We start from the raw sequence: 23435 nt of genomic DNA on the forward strand, positions 1-23435 counted from the left end.
TGCCCAAGATCCCAAGAGGAGAATGGAGGAGAAGGGATTGTGGCGTGGCCATCCCCCCTGGGGGGGTGATTTCTCCCTTTCTGTCTCTCTATCTCTGTCTGTCTGGCAAGCACATGCGCCCTATAGCAAAATCCTCTCCAAAAAAAAGAAAAAAAAAAAACCACGCTGGCTGTGTGTGCATGCCCAAGATCCTAATAGGATGGACAAATGAAGTGACTGGGTGACTGGGTGCTCTCTCCCTTTCCCTCTGTCTCTCTGACAAGTTCATGTACTCTCAATAAAATAAAATAAAAAATAAATTAAATAAAAAATAAAATAAAAAACCTAAGCTATTCCAAAGTGCCCATATAAAATTAAACCAAGTGCCTTCAACAGGCATCTGTGTAAGGAGCATCCGTGATACAAAAAATGCTAGTCATGGCTGGTCAGTGACAAGGTGGTTAAGGCAGCTGGATTCCATGGCCAACTGTGCAGTTCTAGTCCCAGACCTGGTAGCACAAAAAAGATGCCAGTGAATGTGTGTACATGCCCAAACCCAAGAGGAGAATGGTGGAGAAAGGACTGAGGCATCCCCCACCTTGCCAAAGGGTGCTTGCTTTCTCTCACTCTCGCTCGCTCGCTCTCTCTCTCTGGCAACCACGTGCACCCTATAGCAATTTTTTAAAGTTAATCAAAATAGTTTCAGTAAATATAATACACAAAAAATTACTGGACTGTCACTGTTCTTCACTGCTGGAGTTAGGTAAATGACATACTAACAACTATTTGAATTTTTCCTATTTTGGATAGATCCTGAGGTAGTTTTCTTTTGATATCTACAAAATTTGAAACTAATATAAAATTTTGCTTTTAAGATTCTAGACCTGGGAACCAGCAGTTAGCGTAATGACTATGTCGCTGGACTCCCACGTAGTCGACCGTGGTTCACGTCCCGGATCCAGTGGCTTAAAACTCACGCCGGGTGCATGTGCGTGCGTGCCCAAGATCCCGAGAGGAGAATGAAGGAGAAGGGATTGCGGCGTGACCATCCCCCCTGGGGGGGTGATTTCTCACTTTCTGTCTCTATGTCTCTCTGTCTCTCTGGTAAGCATACGCGCCCTATAGCGAAAACCTGTCAAAAAAAAAAAAAGATTCTAGACCTAAAAATACTGTTATGATTTACTTCCTATTAATATCTAAGTTCAAAGAGCTCAGATAAGTAAACGCTATTATGAGAAATATTTATAATACTTCCACAAACATAAATTTTTCTAATTTTTAGTTAACTACAAACTGAAATCAATACTTAATAGCCAGCTTCTTTGACAAATCTAACTTTCAAGTTCTGATATTGTAATAAAATATCAAAGTTGGGGCCAGCAGGTGGCATACTGGACTCCCACATGGCCGACTGCTGTTCAAGTCTCAAACCTGGTGGCTTACTTTCTCACTTTCCCTTTCTCTCTCTCTGGTAAAATTTAAAAAATAGTAACAATAACAAATGGAAATAAATACATAATTAATTGTTTAAAAAACATATATAGGGTCATCAGAAAAGTCATGACATATTTTTTCTATGCAAAAATGCATCATGATTTTTCCAGCCACCCAATATACATACGACACTAGAAAATCATATGTATGATTTAACCACTAGTGAGTTATTCTTGCCAACTCCTTATATTCCAGAAGCAAGAATTCACCAGCAAGCCTCTTGGAGTCCAGAATTAGTATACCTCAAACTATCATCTTAAGAGTTATGGTCCCGGGGCCAGCAGGTAGCATGATGGTTAAGGGCACTGGACTCCCACAGGGCCAACCGTGGTTCCAGTCCCAGACCTAGTGGCTTGCTTTCTCACTCCCCCCCCCCCCCGCCCATGTCCCTCTCTGGTCAAATTAAAATAAATAAATAAAGTCAAATAAAATAATTCTTAAAAAAAAAGTTATGGTCCCTAACAAGGAGGTTAAGTACAATGACCAAGTTAAGTAAAGCACTGACTATCTTTTTAAATCACCAGAGATAAATCTAATACATCTTCTTTGTCAATTAAAGGATTGTGCAAATCATTGTACACTTTAACATAAAATAATAAATCATTGCCAACCACATTAGAACAAGAGAACTTTATTAAAATTAACAGAGCAGTTCTACCCACAAACTTACTGCTGGTCTCCGAGGTTCTCCGGGCAGTTGGGGAGGATAAACAATTTTATTCTTCTTTTCCCATTTTCCAGACATGTCAAGAGCAGCACTTGTGTGAAGGCATGAGGCGGGTAAAACACTGTGAGATGAAGGAAGTCTGTAAAACAATAGAACCTTTCAGCAGAGTTTCCATATCTTCTCAACATCAGCTCCATTCTGATAGAGACGACTAGTGCTAGCCAAGTGGAACCATTATAGCAGTATTCATTAATTGAGACTGGTTTTTATATGGAACAACGTAAACAAGGAGCTAGTTTACCAGCGACTAAGAGTGAAAAGTTAATAAATAGTAACAGATAGTAACCCACGATCTCCTGCCCTGACTGACCAATAAATACTGACTCCCTTCTATAAGTCAGTCATGTCCTAAGAAAGATTTATTAAGATAAAATGGATCCCCAACCTAACCTGTGGTAGTACCCAACTTTGTTGATTAGCAAGGTAAATACACAAGACAACTAGAGGACAACATAAAACTATGAATAACAAAAATGTGGGAAACGGTAGAGGCGTGCAGGGATCACTGAGCAGGATCTAATCGGCAGAGGCGAGGCTGTACACGCCCACAGTGGGACAAAGGCATGTACACCTGTGCACAGGACAGAGCCGAGGAGGAGAGAGGTCTACCGGCTTTCTAGAGCTAATTATCCCCTTTAGCAAACAGAGTAATAATAATTATCTCATAGCCTTAAGAAACTCCAATGTGATACTTCAAATAAAATGCCTAACCTGACACTTAGAAGGACTCAATAAATTTCAGATGTAATTATGAAGAGACTAATACCTACTTCATTCTGTTGGTGGTGAATTAATAATTAATATGCCATACACTACAGTGTCTAGCACATGACAATCCCTGGTGGCTAATAGTATTTTTAAATCAGGCCCTCTGAATAGTTACTCTCCTAGCCTCCCCCCCCCAGATAAATCCTGTGAGATGTACACTTTATGTTACACAATTCAAACTTTTTTCTCTAGTTTATAAACATGAGTGTTTATGTTTCAATGCAGCTGTAGCTAGTGGGTACACTAATTAGCCACATCTTTGAGGAACAGTTTCTTTATGAAAAGGCAAATTAGAACCCATCTCCTCTAAGGTCTCGCCTAACCTTTATCCTATATCTCTACTCTCATCCTGACAGCATGATTACAGAAACACAAACTGCTCTGCTTCAAGTTCCAATTACTCTTCGACATAGCCCCTGTATTAAGCAATCGGAAAGGTTTCTTCAAGGTGAAGGCTCAGTCTTCAGTATGGCCTCTATCTAGCACAATGCCTTGCACCTTGCACCCCTCAAATCCTCAACACATACTCAGTGAGTTATAAATGGCTTAGGCTCTGCTGCAGTGGTGCATGCTGGTTAATGGGGCTACTCAGCCGGCTGAGGCTGTGTGGGAGACCCGGATTCAATTCCCAGTCCATCCTAAACACCAGACGTGATGGCTTACACCTGTGGTCCCAGCCACTCCGTTGGCTGAAGCAGCAGGATCAGCCAAAAGCAAAACTTCAAAATAAATTAAATACATTATGATTAATAATAACAAAGCTTTTTGAATACCTCTTAATACTTTCAGGGCTCCAATAGTTCATAAACTGAATTACGGTGCAAATACTAAACTACTGTAATCAAATGAAATTAAAATATTATTCCAACCGGGGTACTTAATTTAGAAGTATAGTAAACAAAAAGTTTCTATGCCCTCTCCTGGCCACTTGCTGGAATAACACTGAATTAAAACCTATATACCAAGAATCAATCTTAAGGTAAAAATGAAAATATAAATTAATTCAAAACGGAGGCTCTTGTGAGACTTTTTATGTGAAAAGTCAGTAGAAAAAAACAAACTCAGGAAAAGGAAGCTGGTGGAATTAACAAATGACAGCATGGATCATTGTGAGGATCCATCTCCTGTAAAACTGTTTCCATCAAAATTTCCAACAAAGTTTTGTTTTGTTTTCCAGTGGACACATTTATAAAGGTATTGTTTCCATCATTCTAATCATTACTGCTATGGCCTGGCGTTTATTGGAGTAAGTTAAGCTTCTGGAAAAGAATGGGGGAAACAAGGTTTCAGGTAGCTTAGGGGCTTTCTGGGCACCTCAAGTAAAGGAGAAAGGACCAGGAAAGAGGAGAGCACAGGGAACACAGGGGTATCTGACAGGAAGGGTGGCAACCAAGAGCTCCTAGGCTGGGGTCTGGACGCAGGCTTTCTTCCCTGCCGCAGCGTTCCGACTACAGGAGGCCTCTGCTGGACAGTCCCCACCCTTCATTTGTGTGTCTCCAAGGCCACTGTAACTCTCCAAAACCAAAGAGGCCCAGACTTCTCACAGCAGAAAAAGGGGGTCTCCCCTCCCTCTAGAAGAACAATGCCGCTCCCAATCCTTCCCCTGCATGCCCCACTGCCACTCCCCTCCTAGTTTCCACCGGACCTCCACTCCCAAAAATGCCACACCACTTCACCCAAGACACCAACGACAACTGGCCCCAAAACGGCCGAAAACATCCTCCTGCTCCAGGGGCTACAATGTTCATGCCTTCCAACAAAGCTTTAAGTGTGCTTATAGCTCTACTTCACTGTTATTAATCTAAAGAATAAAATAAATGAAAAAGCGCTGAAAGGCAGACTCAAGTTAAGTTATCCAGGGCTGTCTCTGTGGCGCAGAAGTAATGTGCTGCTCAAGAGAAGCCAGGTCCTGCATGGTGACTGTGTTTCAGATCTCCAGCCCGGTCAGCCTGAAAGTACTAGGCATGATTTTCAAGTCGCCAAGTTCAGGTCTTGAACTGCGGTTGGCCACGTGGGAGTCCAGTACTGTACTATGCCACCTGCTGGCCCCTATATTTAATCCTTTCAATCAAAACATTACAATACAAAATTATTAAACTATACTACCCATTTTGATCATGGCTTGTGGTTTTTGGAGACTGTCTTCAATTTTAGGAAATAATACCTTACAGTATTGAAAGCTGCCAGGGACCGGCAGTTAGCATAGTGGCTATTTCTCTGAACTCCCATGTAGTCAACCACAGTTCGAGTCCCAGACCCGGTGGCTTAAACTCACGCCAGGCGTGTAAGTGTGTGTGCCCAAGATCCCGAGAGGAGGATGGAGGAGAAGGGATTGCGGCATGGCCATCCCCTCGAGGGGTGATTTCTCACTTTCTGTCTCTCTGTCTCTCTCTGTATTCCCAGTGAGCACACGTGCCCTATAGCAAAAACCTCTAAAAAAAAAAAAAAAAGAAAGAAAGAAAGAAAGAAAAGTAAGTGCTATAGTGTGTGACTCACTTTCAAGTGGTTTAGAAGCAAAAAAAAAAAGCATGTATATTTGTAGAAAAAGTGAAAGCACATTAACAACTGGAGGAGCCAGCTGAAAGATACTGCATTATTCCTTTAACACTCCCATAGGACTGAAATTTTTCCAAATAAATGGAGGGAAATGTTATACTCGTTAATACATGGAGCACTATCCAACATACATTTTGACACACTTCACACTGCTAACCGTGACTGTGTACTTCCTGAATGGCAAGCACTACACTACCTTCCGTGTCACAGATAAATGCTTAGATCTAGCTGTGATGGCCTAGTGCAGCGATGTCGAGAATGCAGATTATGAAATTACCAGGAAAACTATGAATGCGATACGCATTTTCCTGGGAAGGTTTTGGCAGTTTTCCTCACATTCTCAAAAATGTCTGTGACTCAAATTTAAGAACCATTGCCAGCTCAAGCATGGTGGCACATGCCTATAATCCCAGCTACAGAGGAAGCTGAGGCAGGAAGAGTATGAGGCCAGGGCCTGCCTGGGCAATGTAATGAGACCCTGTCTCTAAAAAAACTGATTTTAAAGTCAGGGCACAAGGTTAGGTTTAACTAAGAAAACACAAAATCAATGTGGTTGTCAAATCTTGCTCATCATGGCAATCAGACTGCTAAAAGCACCGATGGATGAAAACTAAGGAAAATTTCTACCATTTTTCTTTGGAAAAGTCCTTTAAGAGTGCCTTGATTAGGGGCTGGCAAGTGGCATGGTAGTTAAAGGCACTGGACTCTCACATGGTTCAAATCTCAGACCTGGTGGCTTGCTTTCTCACTTCCTCTGTCTCTTATCAAACTGGAAAATAATAATGATGATAATAATAAATAAAGTTAAATAAAATAATTGTTAAAAAAAAGAGCGCCTTGATTAAACAGAAAAGTAGACTAATTTATGTTTCAATTTTTTGTCTCCTTGCCAATTATTCTATTCCAGTCTAAGGCTAATCACAAAAATACCCAAAACTAGGTGATATATAAAAACAGAGGTTTGTTCTGCTGACGGTTTGGAAATCCAAGGGTACGAGTACTGTAACCGCATTATCACATGGTTAGGGCAGCAGCTCATGTATCCGAGTCCGTTTCTATGTTGCAGTTTGCTGAACCCTCTCTCTTTTCTTCCCCCAAGGTTTCTGCCACAGGGCATGTGAGCTCACCAGAGAGACACAAACACAGTAAGAAGGAAAGTGAAAAATGACCCCTCAGGGGGACGGTCACGCTGCAATCCCTTTCTCCTCCATTCTCCTGGGATTTTGGGCAGGCACACACATACGTCTAGTGTGTTTCAAGCTACCAGATCTGTGACTTGAACTGCAGTCTACAATGTGTGAGTCTAGCACTTTAACCACGATGCCACTCTCTTTACAAACCCACCAGAATCAATCATGGAGCTCCACCTTCATGACCTTAATCCTAATCTTTGCCCAAAGTCTGCAATCTCAATGCTATAATCTAATTAGGCTTCCACCCTATTAATCCTATCACAATGAAATCTCAGCACATGAATTTTAAGGGTACATTCCAACCATAGCATCAACTATTCTATAAAGACTAACAGATAAAATACACAATCTCATCTAAGACTGCCACAAAAATTTGATTCTTCTGAAAGAACTTTATAATGACATCACCCACATCACATTGCCACAGTGCCAACACTATATGAGGCATTATTTTTTTAAAGAATTATTCTTTAAATCTCATTTATTTATTTTTTTATTTGACCAGAGAGGGAAAGTAAGAAAGCAAGCCGCCAGGCCTAGGATTCAAATCGCAATCAGCCATGTGGGAGTTCACTCAGTACTTTAACCACATCACCTGCCGGCCCCTAGTCATTATTTTTTTTTTAAGCCAAAATGACTATGTTGGGATCTTCCTGCCTTGGCCTCCCAGCTACAACCACAGGCTCATGCCACCACATCCAGCCTTTGAGGTTGGACCAGAAATTGAACCCAGGCCTCCCACAAGGGCTCAGCCTCCATGGCACAGCACCTCAGTGCACACCACTGCAGCCGGCCACTATAGTAGCCACTTCACATACCAGTCTCTTAATTCACACAACCACCCTCTAAGGTAGATTGAGCCTCCCTCCCCCACTTTGTTTCCTTTTTTTGAGCTAAGAAAATTGAGTCTCTGAGAAGTTAAGCAGATTGCCCAAACCCGCAATTGTTTCTGGCAGAGACCTGAAGTCCAACTCTATCTTCTGCAATCCAGTGTCTATTCAAATATATCATATTGTTATCATTTTCCCACCAAACTGCTAATTCATGACATTTCCAATTTGGTTCTTCTTGTGGAGAATTTTAACCTATTTATAGCTTAACCACTAGTGTTTTAAAAGTTCTAAGCTAGCCCTTCTATTTCTAAACAACAAAAATACTTTCTTTTACTCTTTAAACTTTAACCTCTTCCAAAAATGACTGTCCTAACAAAACCTTTCAGGACCCATCACTCTTTTAAAATCTGAGATAGGTACTAATTTTTTTATTTTTAGATTTTTGCCACAGGGCACATGTACTTGCTAGTGGTGAGAAAGTGAAAAATCACACCCAAAGGAGTGATGGCCATGCCGCAATCCCTTCTCCTCCATTTTCCTCTCTGGGTTTTAGGTGCACACCCCCATGACTGGCATGATTTTCAACCTGCCAGGTCCAGGACTCTAACCATGGTTGGCCACGTGGGAGTCCAAAGTGCCTTAACCACTGTGCCACCTGCTGGCCCCCATATAGGTACTAATATTACTCTATTAACACCTAAGAGATAACTTTAACCCAGCTTATCTGCCTCCAAGCCTATGAAATAAACCAAAATAAATGCTTACAAATGTACTCATCAGAAAATTTATAATCGGACTGTCAATCTCCAAATATCAATAGTTGTACTGTACAAGAGGGACAATGAGTGGTGGCCAGGAAAAAAACTTCTTGCCAGCCCTGACTCAACTGCATTCCCTAAACTTTGAAGAACACTTTGGCCCTAAGGCTACAGAATGCTTTGGACAGTACAGTATAAAGCTTCAAACTTCCTTCTCATAGAGTTGGGCAAGTGATGTTACATTTGGGGGCTTCAATTTGCTTGTCTGGGGGTTAAAAATGGTGTTAGTAGGGAACCAGCAGTTAGAATAGTGGCTATGTCGCTGGACTCCCATGTAGTCGACCAGGGTTCAAGTCCTGGACGCGGTGGTTTAAAAAACCTCCCCCCCCCCAGAGGGGGGTGATTTCTCACTTTCTGTCTCTCTGTCTCTCTGTCTGGCAAGCGCACGCGCCCTACAGCGAAAACCTCTCCAAAAAAAAAAAAAAAAATGGCGTTAGTAGTACCTATTACGTAGACTGTAATGAGCATGGCATAACGAATGTAAAGCACAATTATCAGGCACCATGTAAACCACGGCTGTCTACAACACAGTCCTTGCCCACGTATGCACATCACCAGAGAGGTAACTACGACAGAAAAGCTGCATGCAGACGTGGAGGAGCCTAAAGCCCAGAACATCACAGATTGTTGAAAACACATTTACGACCGCCCTTCAGTAAGGTGTAATCCTGGTCTCCGCAAGGCTATGCTATACGACGGTAGGAAACGGGGCGACAGCAGAGACTCGGGCTGTCTCACGGACCTCTGTGGTCCCAGAGCCTAAAGCCCAGCCCTGCAAACGGGCGCTAAGGAACTGAATAGTAAGGAGGCCCTGGGACCTTCCCGGCGAGAGACTTACCCCAAGGCCAGCTTCCCCCGGCTCCGCAGGGTCTGTGTCCATAACGCACCTGCAACAACACAAACCGTTAACCCAGACTCCTACCTGGACTCTTTCCTCCGCCCTTAAACACTAAGAAAACCTTACCTAATCGTCCCAGTACCGCGGCCGCCATCTTTCCCGCCGCCTCCTTCTACGGAAGCCTCCCAGTTCAAACGCCGTTCGGCAACACGCATGCGCAATGCCCCGCAGTGGGGCATTGGGTTCTCCGGTCCAGAGACCCAGCGTTGCGTACAACCTGGGTGTTGTGTTGTCATGGAGACCCTGAGCACGCGGCGGACGCTGAAGGTGTGGTCAGAGCAGTCCCGCTGGGGAATGAATGACTCAATAAAGGCCAAAAACTAAGATTTCCGGAAATTCACCGGGATCCAGAAAAATTATGAGGCCTCACTTCACAAAAGGTCTGAAAGGAGTAAGAGTACAAAGTCGGTGAACAACCCATCCAACCTGGTGGGCTGCATTTATGCTCGTCAGTAAAATAGTCAGAAATAACTATCCCTAAGGCACAGCTTGTCGTAAAAATCAATAGAAACCGTGTGAAAGCTCTTCTAAAGAAAAGCTCAATTATGATGTACAATGCCCTAATCCCTATTCATCTCCAGGTCGATCTCCAAGATAAATTAATATTCATTGGCATTTGCTATTATATATGCCCACAGGCATTTCATTAAATTTCATTTATTCTGCACAGCAATCCAACAAGGCAGGGATTATCATCTCCCTTCTTCAAATGAGGCGACATATTTAGGAAAAGTTAAAGCTTCCAGCTAACGATTGGCAAAACCAGTGGTCAGTCTAGGGCTGGGTAACTCCAAAGTTAATACCCCTAGACGCATCCAAATATATATGGTTAAACCCTCTATATAAGGATAGGTACCAGGTTTAGGTTTGTCACATGCAGGACTGCCGATAGCCAGTGCAAATATACAATCAGGAGTATTGCAGCATCTGAAAGTTTTAGCATGTTTGCAGTGTTGGAAGGAAACTTCCGTTCTTTTTTCTCCACGGTGCTTATCACACATACGGTTCCTTCACTAAATTGGCGCTCCACCTAGCAAATCAGAGTCACTCCATCTGGCTTCTCTTTAATCCTCGAGTAGCAAGAACCCAGAGCCAGAATTTCCACCCAGCTGCAGAAACTTAGTTACCTTTTGGATTCCTCGTTCATACTGTATTGGCTTCCTGTATCTATCTTTAAAGCATCTCTCATCTCGAGAACCAGCAAAGTGTTCTGGCACATAACGTTCAAAAAATGCTGGATGGGGCAGTGGTTGAACAGGTCCAAAGAATAAACCAGCACTGCGGAGAGGCGGCTCCACTAACCCCTTAATTATGTGCCTAGCTGTGGGAACTGAGAATGTGTAACCCTGGGGTCGAGCCAGGCTCAAGCAGCACCCGACCCTTACCTGGGGTTGGGCGGACTTCAGCCGCTGACGAGATACAGTGCACACCGCACAGCTCACAGCGCGCAGCGCACAGAGCGCGGCCCCACCCCTCTCAGCCCCTCGCAGAGCCTGGAACCGAACGTGCGGTGAATTTTATTGGGCCTCGGCGCGCGCCGTAGCGGCGGCTCAAGTAGGCGGGGTCCGGAGTCCGCCCCGCCCCCTCTTCCTGGCTACGGCGTGGGACTGCAAACGGTCTACCCCTGTGGCTGCTTCTCTCATCTCCTGCGGCTGGTGATCATGGGGCAGGAGCCGCGGACGCTGCCGCCTTCTCCCAACTGGTACTGCGCCCGCTGCAGCGATGCGGTGCCCGGGGGCCTGTTCGGCTTCGCCGCGCGGACCTCAGTCTTCCTCGTCCGCGTGGGCCCCGGTGCGGGCGCGAGCCCCGGGACGCCCCAGTTTCGAGGTAACTCCCCACCTCTTGGCCGGATCCTCCCTGTCCTGGCTGCGTTCTCTGGAGGAGCTGAGTGGACGTCCCCAGCCAGTCTTTTTCTGCACATAGGAAAGCTGAGGCCCAGGCAGGGAGAAGGGTCTGCCCACACTCCGTAAGCCGAGTGCATCAGGTCTCCAGGAATGTGCTACTGTAGCACGCTGGGGCCGAGCGGTCCCGCCTCCTGGCGCTCGCACGTGGGACCGCTTGCTTGCTGAAAAGTTAGTGCTGTGTAGACCAGGCATTTGCAACATCTGGGGCGTTCTTTCCCCGTCCAGTGCGCACTAACTCCTTGAGAGTCTTCCTGGGGTTGGGGGCTGCCTACAGCTTGCAGGCCCTTAGCGAGATCGTGCTAATTTGTGACACTCATTTCTGTACTACGTGTGAGCTGAACCAGATACTTTGAGGTTCCAAACTTGTCTTTGTGCGTTAAAATATGACGTGCCAGATACTTATTGTATGATAAACGACTTCTGGTCAGATGTGAATAAGAATTGATTTCACATTGTTCATTTGAGCTGCTTCCCAGCCTGTGAAGCAAGCACAGCAAGGGATATCAACATCGTTTCACAGTTGAGAAATCTGAGTCTGGAAAAGAGAAAATGACTTGTCCAAAGTCATCTGGCAGAGCCAATATCAACATTTGGGGTTTCTGGCTGTGAGTCCTTGGGTATTTTTGTTGTACACCACGGGTTAAGTAACCCCAGAGCATCTGCTCACTCCTCTCCTGCATTGAACCTTCCGGGAATCTCTGGTAGCGCTTTCATTAACCTACCGTCTGGTTTTGCTTGAAGTCATAGGAGAATTGGTAGGACATACCGAGAGGGTCTCTGGCTTCACATTTTCTCATCACCCTGGTCAATACAACCTGTGTGCCACCAGCTCCGACGATGGGACTGTGAAAATCTGGGATGTAGAAACAAAAACAGTTGTGACAGAACATGCACTCCATCAGGTACCCTGGCTTACGGGTTTCTCAGACTGTTTTTGTATATTCGTGTTGCATTTTCTTTTCTTTCGAGTAGTTTTGCTAGGTTATTGGTGCAAGGTAACTTACAATTGTGTTCGTTAAACATACAAGAAGCCTTGTATTGTAAAGTTGTGTCAGAATGTTTTTGAAAGATGCATGTTAACTAGCATTAACTCACTGCTCTGCCCACCTGTTTTTGCAAATAGTGTTAATAGCATACAACCACATTCGTTTGTTTCAGTATTGTCTATGCTTACAGCAGCAGAGTAGTTGCAACAGAGATGGTACGTCCTGCAGAGTCTAAAACATTTCGTCCTGCAGAGTCTAAAACATTTCGTCTCTAGCTGTTTACGTAAAATAAACTCCTGTTCTAAGCTGTAAATGAGGGGATGAAACCAATTTCTAAACGATGTGCTATTAAGAGAACTAAAGAAAAGACTCAATCTTGGTTGGAAAACTACATTAAGCTATTAAAGGAAGGAAAAATGATTAAGTGATTCTTAGGTCCCCAGTACTCTAAATTTTCCTATCAGTTGATTAATAAGGTATTGCTATACATATACCATTGGCAAGTATTAAGCATCTGTAATGTGCTAGCATACTGGTTTATGATACAGTTAAAAATACGGCATTGATAAATGAGAAAAATATGTTTTCTTTTAAAGCATACGATATCAGCATTGCATTGGTCTCCTCGAGTAAAGGATTTAATAGTATCAGGAGATGAAAAAGGCGTCATTTTTTGTTACTGGCTTAACAGAAATGACAGCCAGCACCTCTTCATAGAACCGAGGACAATCTTCTGTCTTACTTGTTCACCCCATCATGACGATTTAGTAGCCATTGGGTAAGTACCGTGCCATCTATACTGCGCTGTTTTTTAATGATCACATTTTGCATTTGCTTTACTCTCTCCTATTGCTCCAAGAAAACCATCTACAACTGTTAGCCACTACCCTGAACCCTTGGCATCATTTATTCCTAAGTCTTCTAGGTCCTGATGGTCTCTGTCACTCTTTTCCTTGGTTTCCATGTTACTGTACTTTTCTTATTTCTCCTAAGCCCTCCAGTCAATCTTCAAATACAGAAAATGGCCTTTTTCGTCTTTTTCTCCCCCACACTGCTCTTGGTTATAGCATTGACTCCCCGAGTGTCAGAGGACTCTGCCGTCTCTGATTCTGAGAGCTCCCTCTGGTTTGGGAAAGTGACATGGCCTTGGGTTCTGGGTCTCCTTGATCTCCCGGTTCTTTCACATGAGCTATCTGTAGGCATCCAAATATGTTTGTTCCCCTCCTCTTAAAAAACCCACAGGATTTGGGGCACACACACACAAGCACAGACAAATACCTAGTGTGTTTTTCACACTTCAGGGCCAAGGGCCAGGACTTAAACTATGCAGTTGGCCATAAGGAGTCCAGCTTTAACCATCAGGCCACAGAGCTGACCTTTTAAGTTTTAAAATAATTGTTTCTTATTTAAAAATGTGTTCAGGGCCATAGGGCTAGCAGGTAGTATGGTGGTTAGGGATGCTGGATTCCCACATGGCTGACCGCAATTCTTGTCCTGGACCTGGCAACTTGTTTTCTCACTTTCCCTCTCCCTCTAACTCTGTCCCTCTCTGGTCAAATTAAAATAAATAAATAAAGTTGAATTAAAAAAAATAATTCTCTTTTTAAAGAAAAAAAAGAATATATATAGGGCCAACAGATGGCATGGTGTCTAAGGCACTGGATTCCCCCATGGCTAACTCCATGGTTCGAGTCCCAGTCCCAGTGGCTTGAACAACATGCTGGACACTTGTGTGTATATGCCCAAAATCTAGAGAGGAGGTTGGAGGAGAAGGGATTGTGGGTGTGGCCATGCCCCTGAAGGGGTGATCTATCTCTACCTCTCCCTCCCTCTCTCTCTTTCTCTCTCTCTCTGTCTCTGGTGAGTTCACATGCCCTGTAGCAAAAATCTAAAAAAACAGAAACAAATAAACAAAAAAATTACACACAAAGAAATGCTCAGAATCATATAACACAAAATTTACAAATAGTGGTTTATTTCTGGGGAAGAGAAGGAGAGGTATGGGTTATTCAAGAGAACTTCACAAGTTTTGTGGAAATAAAAAACTAAAATAAGAGTTCTTGTTGATGCAAAAAAAATTGAAATACATCTATAGCTTTTCGTAATGGACCTTTTCCATGACATTTTTGAAGACCTCTCATACAGAGGACTTCAGCTGTATGGGTAATTTTTTTTTTTTTTTAATAAACTGGGTGGTAGATATTTTTTTATGTATCTGGAATAATTCCCTTAAATAAACCTACTAGACTTTCTCAGCTTCATCTGAATTTATAAAAAAATAGCCTTGGAATAAGCAGATCTAGAATATAGTATTCTGTAGCTTTTAAGTTCATAATTTTAAAAGTAATATAACTTAAGAGATCTTTTTTCAGTGTACTAGAGTAGATTTATCTCTTGTTAGAAGAGCTATTGGTGGGGGGGAGAAGAGCTATTGGACCCCTATAAGAACTGTTCTTCATTAAGTTCCCTTAAAACAAAAATGCTCCACTGAGCTTCATGCCAGACTGTATACAGAGTGTATTACTTAGTACGAAGAGTTTGATAATGGAGAAAAGTTTGAACAAAACCAGGAAGAATGAAACGAGTGCTTTGGAAAAAGGGCAAAAAACTGTTTCTTATTCTCTTTCCTTCTCAATCCCAAATACATCTGAGTTTTAGAAATGTATGATTTAACCCCTAAACGAAAATGGTTTTTCTGATATTATTCTGTCTTCATTTTTTCAATTATATTTCTTTTCTTTTTTTTTAGAGGTTTTTGCTATAGGGGGCGTGCGCTCAGGAGACTGACAGAGACAGAAAGCGAGAAATCACCCCCCAGGGGGGATGGCCACACCGCAATTCCTTCTCCTCCATTTTCCTCTCAGGATCTTGGGCACACACGCACATGCGCCCGTCGTGAGTTTTAAGCCACGGGGTCCAGGACACGAACCGCGGTCAACTACGTGGGAGTCCAGCGACATAGCCATTACGCTAACTGCTCGTCCTTTCAATTATATTTCTAACTCTTGTTTTTTAGTTACAAGGATGGTATAGTGGTTATCATTGATATCAGTAAAAAAGGAGAAGTTATTCACAGGCTTCGAGGCCATGACGATGAGATCCACTCCATAACCTGGTGTCCCTTGCCTGGCGAAGATTGTTTGTCCATAAATCAAGAAGAAAATTCAGGTAGAGAAGATTTAAGGGCGGGTTCAGTACTTTTTTTTGTTTTTGTTTTTGTTTTTTGTTTGTTTGTTTGTTTGTTTGTTTTTAAGAGACGGGGTCTCTCTTAGTTGGTCACAGACTGGCCTTGAACCTACACTTCACCTGCCAGGTAGCTGGAACTATGAGCACATACAACTGTATCTTGCTGAGAGTTCATTACTCTTTAGACCTAAAGAGCAAAGTGGGTAAAATTAAATTGTTTGCATTATAATTATAAAATTATATCATTTAGATGTTACAGACCAGACCTTTGAAAAAGATAGCTAAGGTTAGGGAACTCTTTCAAATTAGTTTTTCTTTGATACATGCATGTTTAATACAAATTAAAAACAACCATCTCTCTCCTAGAAGAACCTGAAATTCCCAATGGGAAATTTACAGCACAGACAGTAACCAAAGGCTGCTACTTGGCCACTGGAAGCAAAGATCAAACAATTCGAATCTGGAGCTGCTCTAGAGGTCGAGGTGAGATTGGTGTTTCGTGTTTCTTTTGCGATACAACCTAGATTAACCCAGTGGAAATAGAAGCTTTTGGGCCAGCCAGGAACTGGTGATTAAGGCAGCTGGACCTCTCATGGCTGATCTGAGTGCCAGACCATAGCTTGAAAAACATGCCTGGCATGCCCAAAATCCCAAGAGGAAAATGGAAGAGAAGGGATTGTGGCATAGCCACCCCCATGAGAGGTGATTTCTTTCTCTTCTCTCTTATACTCACACGAAAGTACACACATCCTGTAGCAAACTTTAAAAAAAAAAAAAAAAAAGGAAAGAAACTTTTTTTTTCTGTCTTGTCTTCAGAATGTCACCTGTCAGAAAGCAGATGCTTACTTTTCTCTCCAAAAAGTTGTTCCTCCAGTTGTTCCCCTGGAACTGACTGGTTTGAATATCTGGTTTTCATGTCAGAGGAGAGTTTCGGGAGAAGGCAAGGGCCCGTGCCGTGTAGAAGGTACACCGCTTGGCAGGGAGAGCAAGATATCTGTCATGGGAACAGGAGGATTCGAAGTGGCAGTGCCTGGACTAGAAGAATGGAAAAGGTCTCCAGGATTCGAGCTGTTAATGAACAAATGCGGAATAATTAAAGTATATTGAGAATAGAGTGTAAAGTTTAAATGTAAAAGCTCAGTTTGTCCAAATCCCGAAGACCCTCAGTCATTTAGCTTTCTTCAAACTTCTCTCTGAAAAGAGCTTTTTTTCTTTTTTCTATTTGTTTTAAATGAGAGAAAAGGAAGGAGGGAGGTGTCCTAGCCCTCCCATCCCAGCTTCAGGTTACCTAGGACCACAGAGGTACCCCTGCCCCGGCCTGTTGAGGACAGTGCAGGAGCCAAACCGTGGCCTCAGTGTGGCCCCAGCTGCACCTTCCCACCTGTCCCACCCTACCACGGTGCCACAGCTGGGCCCGAAGAGAGATTGCACCTTTACATTTACCAATTGAAAGAAATTCTAGGCAGAATATTACCTTTATAGTAAAAAAATGCCTCCTTCCTCTTTATAGTGGAGACCTGTTCCAACTAGTAGGTTGTCAGGAAAGTCCTGATGAATTTTTGTATAGAAAAATACAGAAAAATACGTCATGACTTTCCCAACAACCTAATACTTCCCCAGGTTTTGTTTTTAATATGATAAAAATATGCATAACATACTTCAGTGTCTTCACCTCTCTTAAATACACTTACATGGTTCAATACATTTATAATTTTGTACAACCATTACCACCGTCCGTCTCCCTCACTCTTTGTATCTTGTCAAACTAAAACTCTAGGGCTGGCCAGGTAACCTCGGAGTTAAGGGAACCCGATCCCACATGGTGACCACGGTTCAGATTCCAGCCTTTGCAGCGTGAAAAACGCACTAGACATATGTGCATGTGTGTGTGTGAGACCAGAAATCCCGACAGGATGAGGAATAGAGGAGAAGGGATTTTGACATGACCATGCTCCATGTGGGTGAAGAGTGCTTTTCCCCCCTTCCTTCCTCTCTTTCTCTGTCTTTCTCTCTGGCAAGCATATGTGCTCTCTGGCGGTTTAACTGCATACCCATTAAACAATAACTCCTGGTTACCCTTCCAGCAACCCATGGCAACCTACTTTATCCTAATCCACATAAGGGGAATGATGCAATATTTGTCTTTTTGTGACTGGTTTATTTCACTGGGCCTAATATCTTCAAGTTGCATCCATGTGATAGCATGTGTCAGAATTTCCTTCTTAAGACTGAATAGTATTCCATTGAATGTATTAAGTTGTCGGGAAAGTCACGATTTATTTTTCTGTTTCTATGCATGATGACTCTCCCAACAACAAAATATGTACCCCATTTTGCTTATTCATTCTTCAGTGGATGGTTGGGTTGCTTTCCTGAATACTGCCGCTATGAACATGGTTATTTTATCATCTTTGCTCAGACATAGAGCTCATGTAAACAAGTAGCCACTGCTTGGCACATAATTCAGAATTAGTGATAACTAGTAGAATAATGTTGGGAGACAGAATGAACTACTTTGAGACATACTGTAGCTGAAACTCCAACTGAAAACATCAGACCAAGAGTCCGTCTAGAAGTAACCTCTAAACTTATGGATGTCTAGTACAATGGCCATCGGTTGTGGTTGTGTGGTAGAATCAGCTGAAGAATTTTTGGAAAAAGTAGGTTCCCCAACCCCACCTCAAATCTGTTGAATCATAATCTATGGAGATTGGATCCTGGCTGTGTACTTCCAAAAGCTCCGCCTGTGCTTCTGATGCACAGTGCAGATTAAGAACCACTGGTTAATGGGGGCTAGCAGGTAGCCATGGTGGTTAAGGCACTGGACCCCACAAGGCCAACTCCACAGTTCAAGTCCTGAGCTCAGTGCCTTGAGAAACGTATTGGGTGTGTGTACACATGTGCCCAAAACGCTGAAGGGAGAATGGAAGAGAAGAGAATTATGGCATGGCCATCCCGTCAGGGTAATTTCTCACTTTCCCTCTCTCTGTCTCTCTTTGTCTTTCTCTCTCTCACCATAGGGTGTACACACCCTATGGCAAAAAAGAAAAAAATATTAGGTCATCTGAAAGGTCATGACATATTCTTCTATGGAAAAATGCATCGTGACTTTCCTGACAACCCAATAATAATAACATAGGTTAGTGGCATGTTGGGTGAAAGCAACTCTTTGTATTTTCCTCTTTGTTGGATCTCTTGTCAAACAGAAGTCATCTCACCCTTGGGACCAGCAGGTGGTATAGTGGTTTGCTGGACTCGCCACAGAGTCAACCAGTTCGAGTCCTGGACCCGGCTACTTAAAACTCACACTGAGTGCATGTACATGCATGCCCAAAACCCTGAAAGGATAATGAAAGAGAAGGGATTGTGGTGTGGCCAGTGATTTCTTGTTTTCTGTCTCTGTCTCTCTGCTATAGTGCACGTACCCTATAGCAAAAATCCCTCTAAAGAAAAAAGTCATCACATGGTCACTTCTTTCAGCTTTAAAGAATCTTGGGTTGTTAACCAACCGAATTCTCAGTTCTAGTTGGGACCTCAGTTTTCAAAACAAAAAAAAAATATTTGTAAAGTACGTAGATTTCCAAGACCTGCTATAAAATTTTGTTTGACCTAAATGTAACTAAATGGTTATAAACCACTATTTATAATAATGTTTCCATGAGAAAATGAGATCTAAATTCTAAGAAACCAGAATAACAAACTTTTTTTTAATATACCTTTTTTGCTATAGAATGCATGTGTTTGCCATAAAAAGATGGAAATTAAGAACTCGCCCCCGGGGGAACGGCCATACCACCGGCCCTTTCTCCCCATCCTCCTCTCAGGAGTTTGGGCATGCACACACATGGCCTGTGTGACTTTCAAGTTGCCGGATCTAGGATTTGAACCTTACAATCATCCACGTGGGACCCAGTGCCCTAACTTTCATACGGCCTGCTGTCTCCCAAAATAACCAGCTTTTAAACCACAGATTGTGTGTTGTGGACTGCTAGTGACTTTCCACCTAGTCTCACTACCTTGGGTTCCGATTGGCTTTCTTTTACCCTGCAGCGGTGATGGTTCTGAAATTGCCCTTTCTGAAGAGAAGAGGAGGGGGTATAGACCCAACTGTTAAAGAGCGCCTTTGGCTGACACTCCACTGGCCCAGTAATCAGCCAGCACAGCTGGTATCCAGCTGTTTCGGGTAAGTCTTTATTGGTCGTATATTCTCAGGTATATTTTATTTTCCTGTTTATCCCCAGAGCTTCTCAGGTTTCTCTCTGTAGGTGCAGAAGATGGAAAGAGCATGGCCAAGGCTTGTGTTACAATGGGCCGTTCAGAATGAAATTACTGTGGTACTGACTCCTGTGCTATGTACCAACAATTACCGAAAAGTCAAGTGATAGCCGGGTCATTAGGAGCGTGGACTCTGATGTCACATGGAAATGAATTTCTCTCTTAGATGGGCACAGCCATTCAATAAAATTTATTTCACACTTAGTTCTAGTTGTAGGAAGTAATGTGTGAATTTAGCAGACAAGGTCCCTGCTTTTAAGTTAGATAATACAGGCAAAACACATAGAAATCCCCCCAACCATATATTAACCATGGTCCTCCCCACTCTTGGTGCTCTCCACCAAGAAATAGGCACAAGGGGTCTTTGAAAAGTTTGCGGAGGTTTGGCAGGTGACATGTTGGTTAAGGCACTGGACTCCCACATGGCCAAGTGGGGTTTGATCCCAGATCTGGTGGCTTGCTTTCTCACTTCCTCTCTTCTCTCTCTCTCTCTCTCTCTCTCTCTCTCTTTCTCTCTTTCTCTCTCTCTCTCTCTCTCTCTCTTTCTCCTCCCTTCTCTTGTCACATTTTAAAATAATAATAAATAAAATAACTTCAAAAATAAAAGAAAAGTTTTTGGAAATTATGTGTTTTCAAAAATTTTTGTATCACTATGAACTCATACTTTAATCCCATCTTTCCATAGACTTTTTGAAGGCCATTATTTTATATCAAAGCTTTTAGGACTATGTAAATTTTAGTGGCATTTTATATTTCTAACTGTTAGAGAAATCTGGGGTTTTTCGTTTGGGGTTTTTTTTGGGGGGGGTTGTTTGTTTGTTTTGTTTTGTTTTGTGAGACAGATTTTTTTCTATAGGGCTCATGCACTCACTGGCGAGACAGAGTGACTGAAAGGGAGAAATCACCTCCCAGGGGGAACAGCTACCACAATCCCTTCTCCATTTCCCTCTCGGATCCTGGGCACACATGTACCCAGTGTGAGATTTAAATCACCAGGTCCAGGACTCAAATCGCAGCCAACTGCACTGGGAGTCCAGTGACAGAACCAGTACACCATCTACTGGTCCCAAAAAAATCTGTTTAAAAGGTAGTTTTGGGGGGCCAACAGGTGGCATGGTGGTTGGGGGTGCAAGGGTAGTTCAGGCCAGCTGGTGGCATGGTAGTTAAAGCAGCTAGATCCCACATGGCTAGTGTGGTTCGAATTCTGGACCTAGTAGCTTGAGAAATATCCCAGGAACATGTACCTGAGTTTCCCAAAAATCCCTAGAGGAGGACAGAGGAGAAGTGATTGCAACATGGCCATCGTCTCTTAGTAATGCTTTCTTACTTTTCCTTTCTCTCTTTCTCTCTCTCTCCCTCTCCCCAGTGAGCATGTGTCCTATAGCAATTTTTTTTTTTTGGAGGGGGGAGAGATTTTTGCTATAGGGCGCGTGCACTCACCAGGAAGAGACAGAGAGACAGAAAGCAAGAAATCACTCCCCAGGGGGGATGGCCACGCCGCAGTCCCTTCTCCATTCTCCTCTCGGGATCTTGGGCACGCACACACATGCGCCCATCCTGAGTTTAAGCCACCGGGTCTGGGATTCGAACCACAGTCAACTACATGGGAGTCCAGCAACATTGCCATTACGCTAACTTCTGGTCCCTAATTTTTTTATAGCAAAGTATCTTTTCCAAATCTCTGTCTTCCCTAGCTAGTTGAGTCCCTTACTTTTTTGTGCATGCGTGTTCCCCCAGAGACATTTTATGCGTGTATCAGAATATTCAGTTACTTTCTCCTTGAAGTAATGATTAAGAGAGATCTTATCCAAATCTTTGTCTTCCCTAGCTAGTTTCCCTTCCTTTTTTGTGCATGCGTGTTCCCCCAGAGACATTTTATGCGTGTATCAGAATATTCAGTTACTTTCTCTGTGAAGTAATGATTAAGAGAGATCTTATTACAACTAAGAGCCCAGACCTTCTGACTCAGCAATCACTTGCTTTAACATTGCTATGAAAGCACTCACGTTTTTGTTTTTTTGGTTTTTGGTTTTTTTCCCCCTTCACAGTGGTGAACTGCTGCTTTGGGATCTCACCCAGTCCTGGAGGCGGAAATATACCCTCTTCAGTGCTTCATCAGAAGGCCAGAATCATTCAAGAATTGTGTTTAATTTATGTTCTTTACAAACTGAGGATGACCAACAGCTGCTCCTTTCCACATCAATGGACAGAGACGTAAGGACTGCGTGTTTGCATTCAGCGTTGCAGAGCAGGGGGTGTGCAGTGGGTGGGAACAGAGGGCTTCTTCAGACCCGCCAATCAGTGCTCACTCTGGTTCCACTTTCAGGGTTCCTGTTGCTGATTGGCACAAAAACGTGTCACTAGTACATAGGGGAAATGAGAGGAACCACCAGGATGGCTTTTGGTTAACGCAGACGTGACAGAGTAGGTGTGTCCAGGGAAAGATGTGTGAGATACCGCGTTTTGGCTTGTTTTGTTCTGTATCTCCTAGCAGAATCACCTGTTCTCGGTGAGCGCTGTCCAAGAGAACTGGCTTTTTCTGGCTGTGATGTTTCTGTTACGCAGTTAAGCACAGCTTACGTGGTCGTTTTCATTTTCTCCCAGCCCCTCTGTTTTTATTTTTGCTTTTTTTTTAATGAATTCTTTTTAAAAGATAATTATTTACTTACTTTTATTTATTCATTTATTTATTTTCATTTGATCAGAGAAAGACAGACACACAGAGAGAAGGAAAGTGAGAGAGAAAGTCACCTGGTCCAGGACTCAAACCATGGTTGGCCATGTGAGAGTGTCCAGCGTCTGAACCACCACGCCACCTGCTGGCCCAAGAATTTTTTTTATTTAACTTTATTTATTAAATTTGACCAGAGAGGGACAGAGCAAGAGTGAGAGCAAAAGAGAGAAAGCAAGCCACCAGGTCTGAGACTCGAACCACACACGGTCACCCATGTAGGAGTCCAGGACCCTTAACCATCATGCCACTTGCCAGTCCCCCAAGCCCCTCAGTTAAAGGGCCAAGGATTGAAAACTGAACCACTTCCTCCTGGCTGTGATAAGCTATTTCCTTTCTGAGGTAACAGCTCCTTGATTTTCTCCCCTGTGCCGAAGCCATCTTCATCCTTATTCAGCATTTGCTGAATGAAGAAATTACCAATATCAGAAGTGGAACTGAACTCTGGGAAGTGGGAGGCCTTCTGCTTTATTAATGGGGTGACTACATTCATTTGACACCTCTGGGAATGAGTATACGCTAAGATCCCTTTGAGCTGTACTACTGGTTTGGTTTTTTTTCCTTATAAAATGCTTTTTCCAATTCCTCCTGAGAGTTACATTACATTATCTCTGCCCACTCATTAAGCTTCTCTCATTTGAAATGCTGGATGAGTCTTGTTCTTTTCTGCTCGTTTTTGTATTTAGCCCCTTACCCTTGGTTTTTTCAGGTGAAGTGTTGGGACCTGGCCACCCTGGAGTGCTGCTGGACTCTGCCTTCTCTTGGGGGCTTTGCCTACAGCCTGGCTTTCTCCCCCGTGGACGTAGGCTGTTTAGCCATAGGCGTTGGGGACGGTATGATCCGTGTATGGAACACGCTGTCCATGAAGAACAACTACGACGTGAGAAACTTTTGGCAAGGTGTCAAGTCCAAGGTTACAGCGGTACGGATGCTTGCTTTGAGCTTTAAACCTTTTTCCAAATAATAATTTTCTTGAGAGGACACCTGTTTATTTAAATGAACTCTATGGGAAATCAAAAGCCTTTTTAAAGTTTTTTTTTTTTTTGGGGGGCGGTTCATTATAGGGAACGTGCGCTTGCCAGACAGA

The 23435-nt window shown here is 43.2% G+C and overlaps 2 protein-coding genes across 3 annotated transcripts in view; one reads left to right on the top strand and one right to left on the bottom strand.

The window, feature by feature from the left end:
* MRPL22 (mitochondrial ribosomal protein L22) overlaps positions 1 to 9459 on the bottom strand; it is a 29103-nt gene extending 19644 nt beyond the window's left edge. Inside the window, exons 1-3 of the mRNA XM_006165096.3 lie at positions 9333 to 9459; positions 9207 to 9255; positions 2144 to 2279 (exon numbers count right to left, since the gene is read on the bottom strand). Coding sequence (XP_006165158.1) covers positions 2144 to 2279; positions 9207 to 9255; positions 9333 to 9360 — 213 coding nt within the window. The 5' untranslated portion in view covers positions 9361 to 9459. The remainder of the gene's footprint in view (positions 1 to 2143; positions 2280 to 9206; positions 9256 to 9332) is intronic.
* A 1371-nt stretch (positions 9460 to 10830) lies between these two features.
* Positions 10831 to 23435, top strand: part of GEMIN5 (gem nuclear organelle associated protein 5) — a 56818-nt gene continuing 44213 nt past the window's right edge. The window contains exons 1-8 of one of the 2 annotated variants that reach the window (XM_006165098.3): positions 10831 to 11093; positions 11912 to 12072; positions 12753 to 12934; positions 15173 to 15324; positions 15712 to 15825; positions 19393 to 19525; positions 21666 to 21831; positions 23058 to 23270. In XM_006165098.3, the coding sequence (XP_006165160.1) occupies positions 10928 to 11093; positions 11912 to 12072; positions 12753 to 12934; positions 15173 to 15324; positions 15712 to 15825; positions 19393 to 19525; positions 21666 to 21831; positions 23058 to 23270 (1287 nt within the window). In that variant the 5' untranslated portion in view covers positions 10831 to 10927. Of the gene's footprint in view, positions 11094 to 11911; positions 12073 to 12752; positions 12935 to 15172; positions 15325 to 15708; positions 15826 to 19392; positions 19526 to 21665; positions 21832 to 23057; positions 23271 to 23435 lie in introns of both variants that reach the window. The other variant, XM_006165097.3, reaches the window with a different exon arrangement.

Source organism: Tupaia chinensis, unplaced genomic scaffold (assembly GCF_000334495.1).
Source record: "Tupaia chinensis unplaced genomic scaffold, TupChi_1.0 Scaffold143796_1, whole genome shotgun sequence".
Classification (NCBI taxonomy): domain Eukaryota; kingdom Metazoa; phylum Chordata; class Mammalia; order Scandentia; family Tupaiidae; genus Tupaia; species Tupaia belangeri.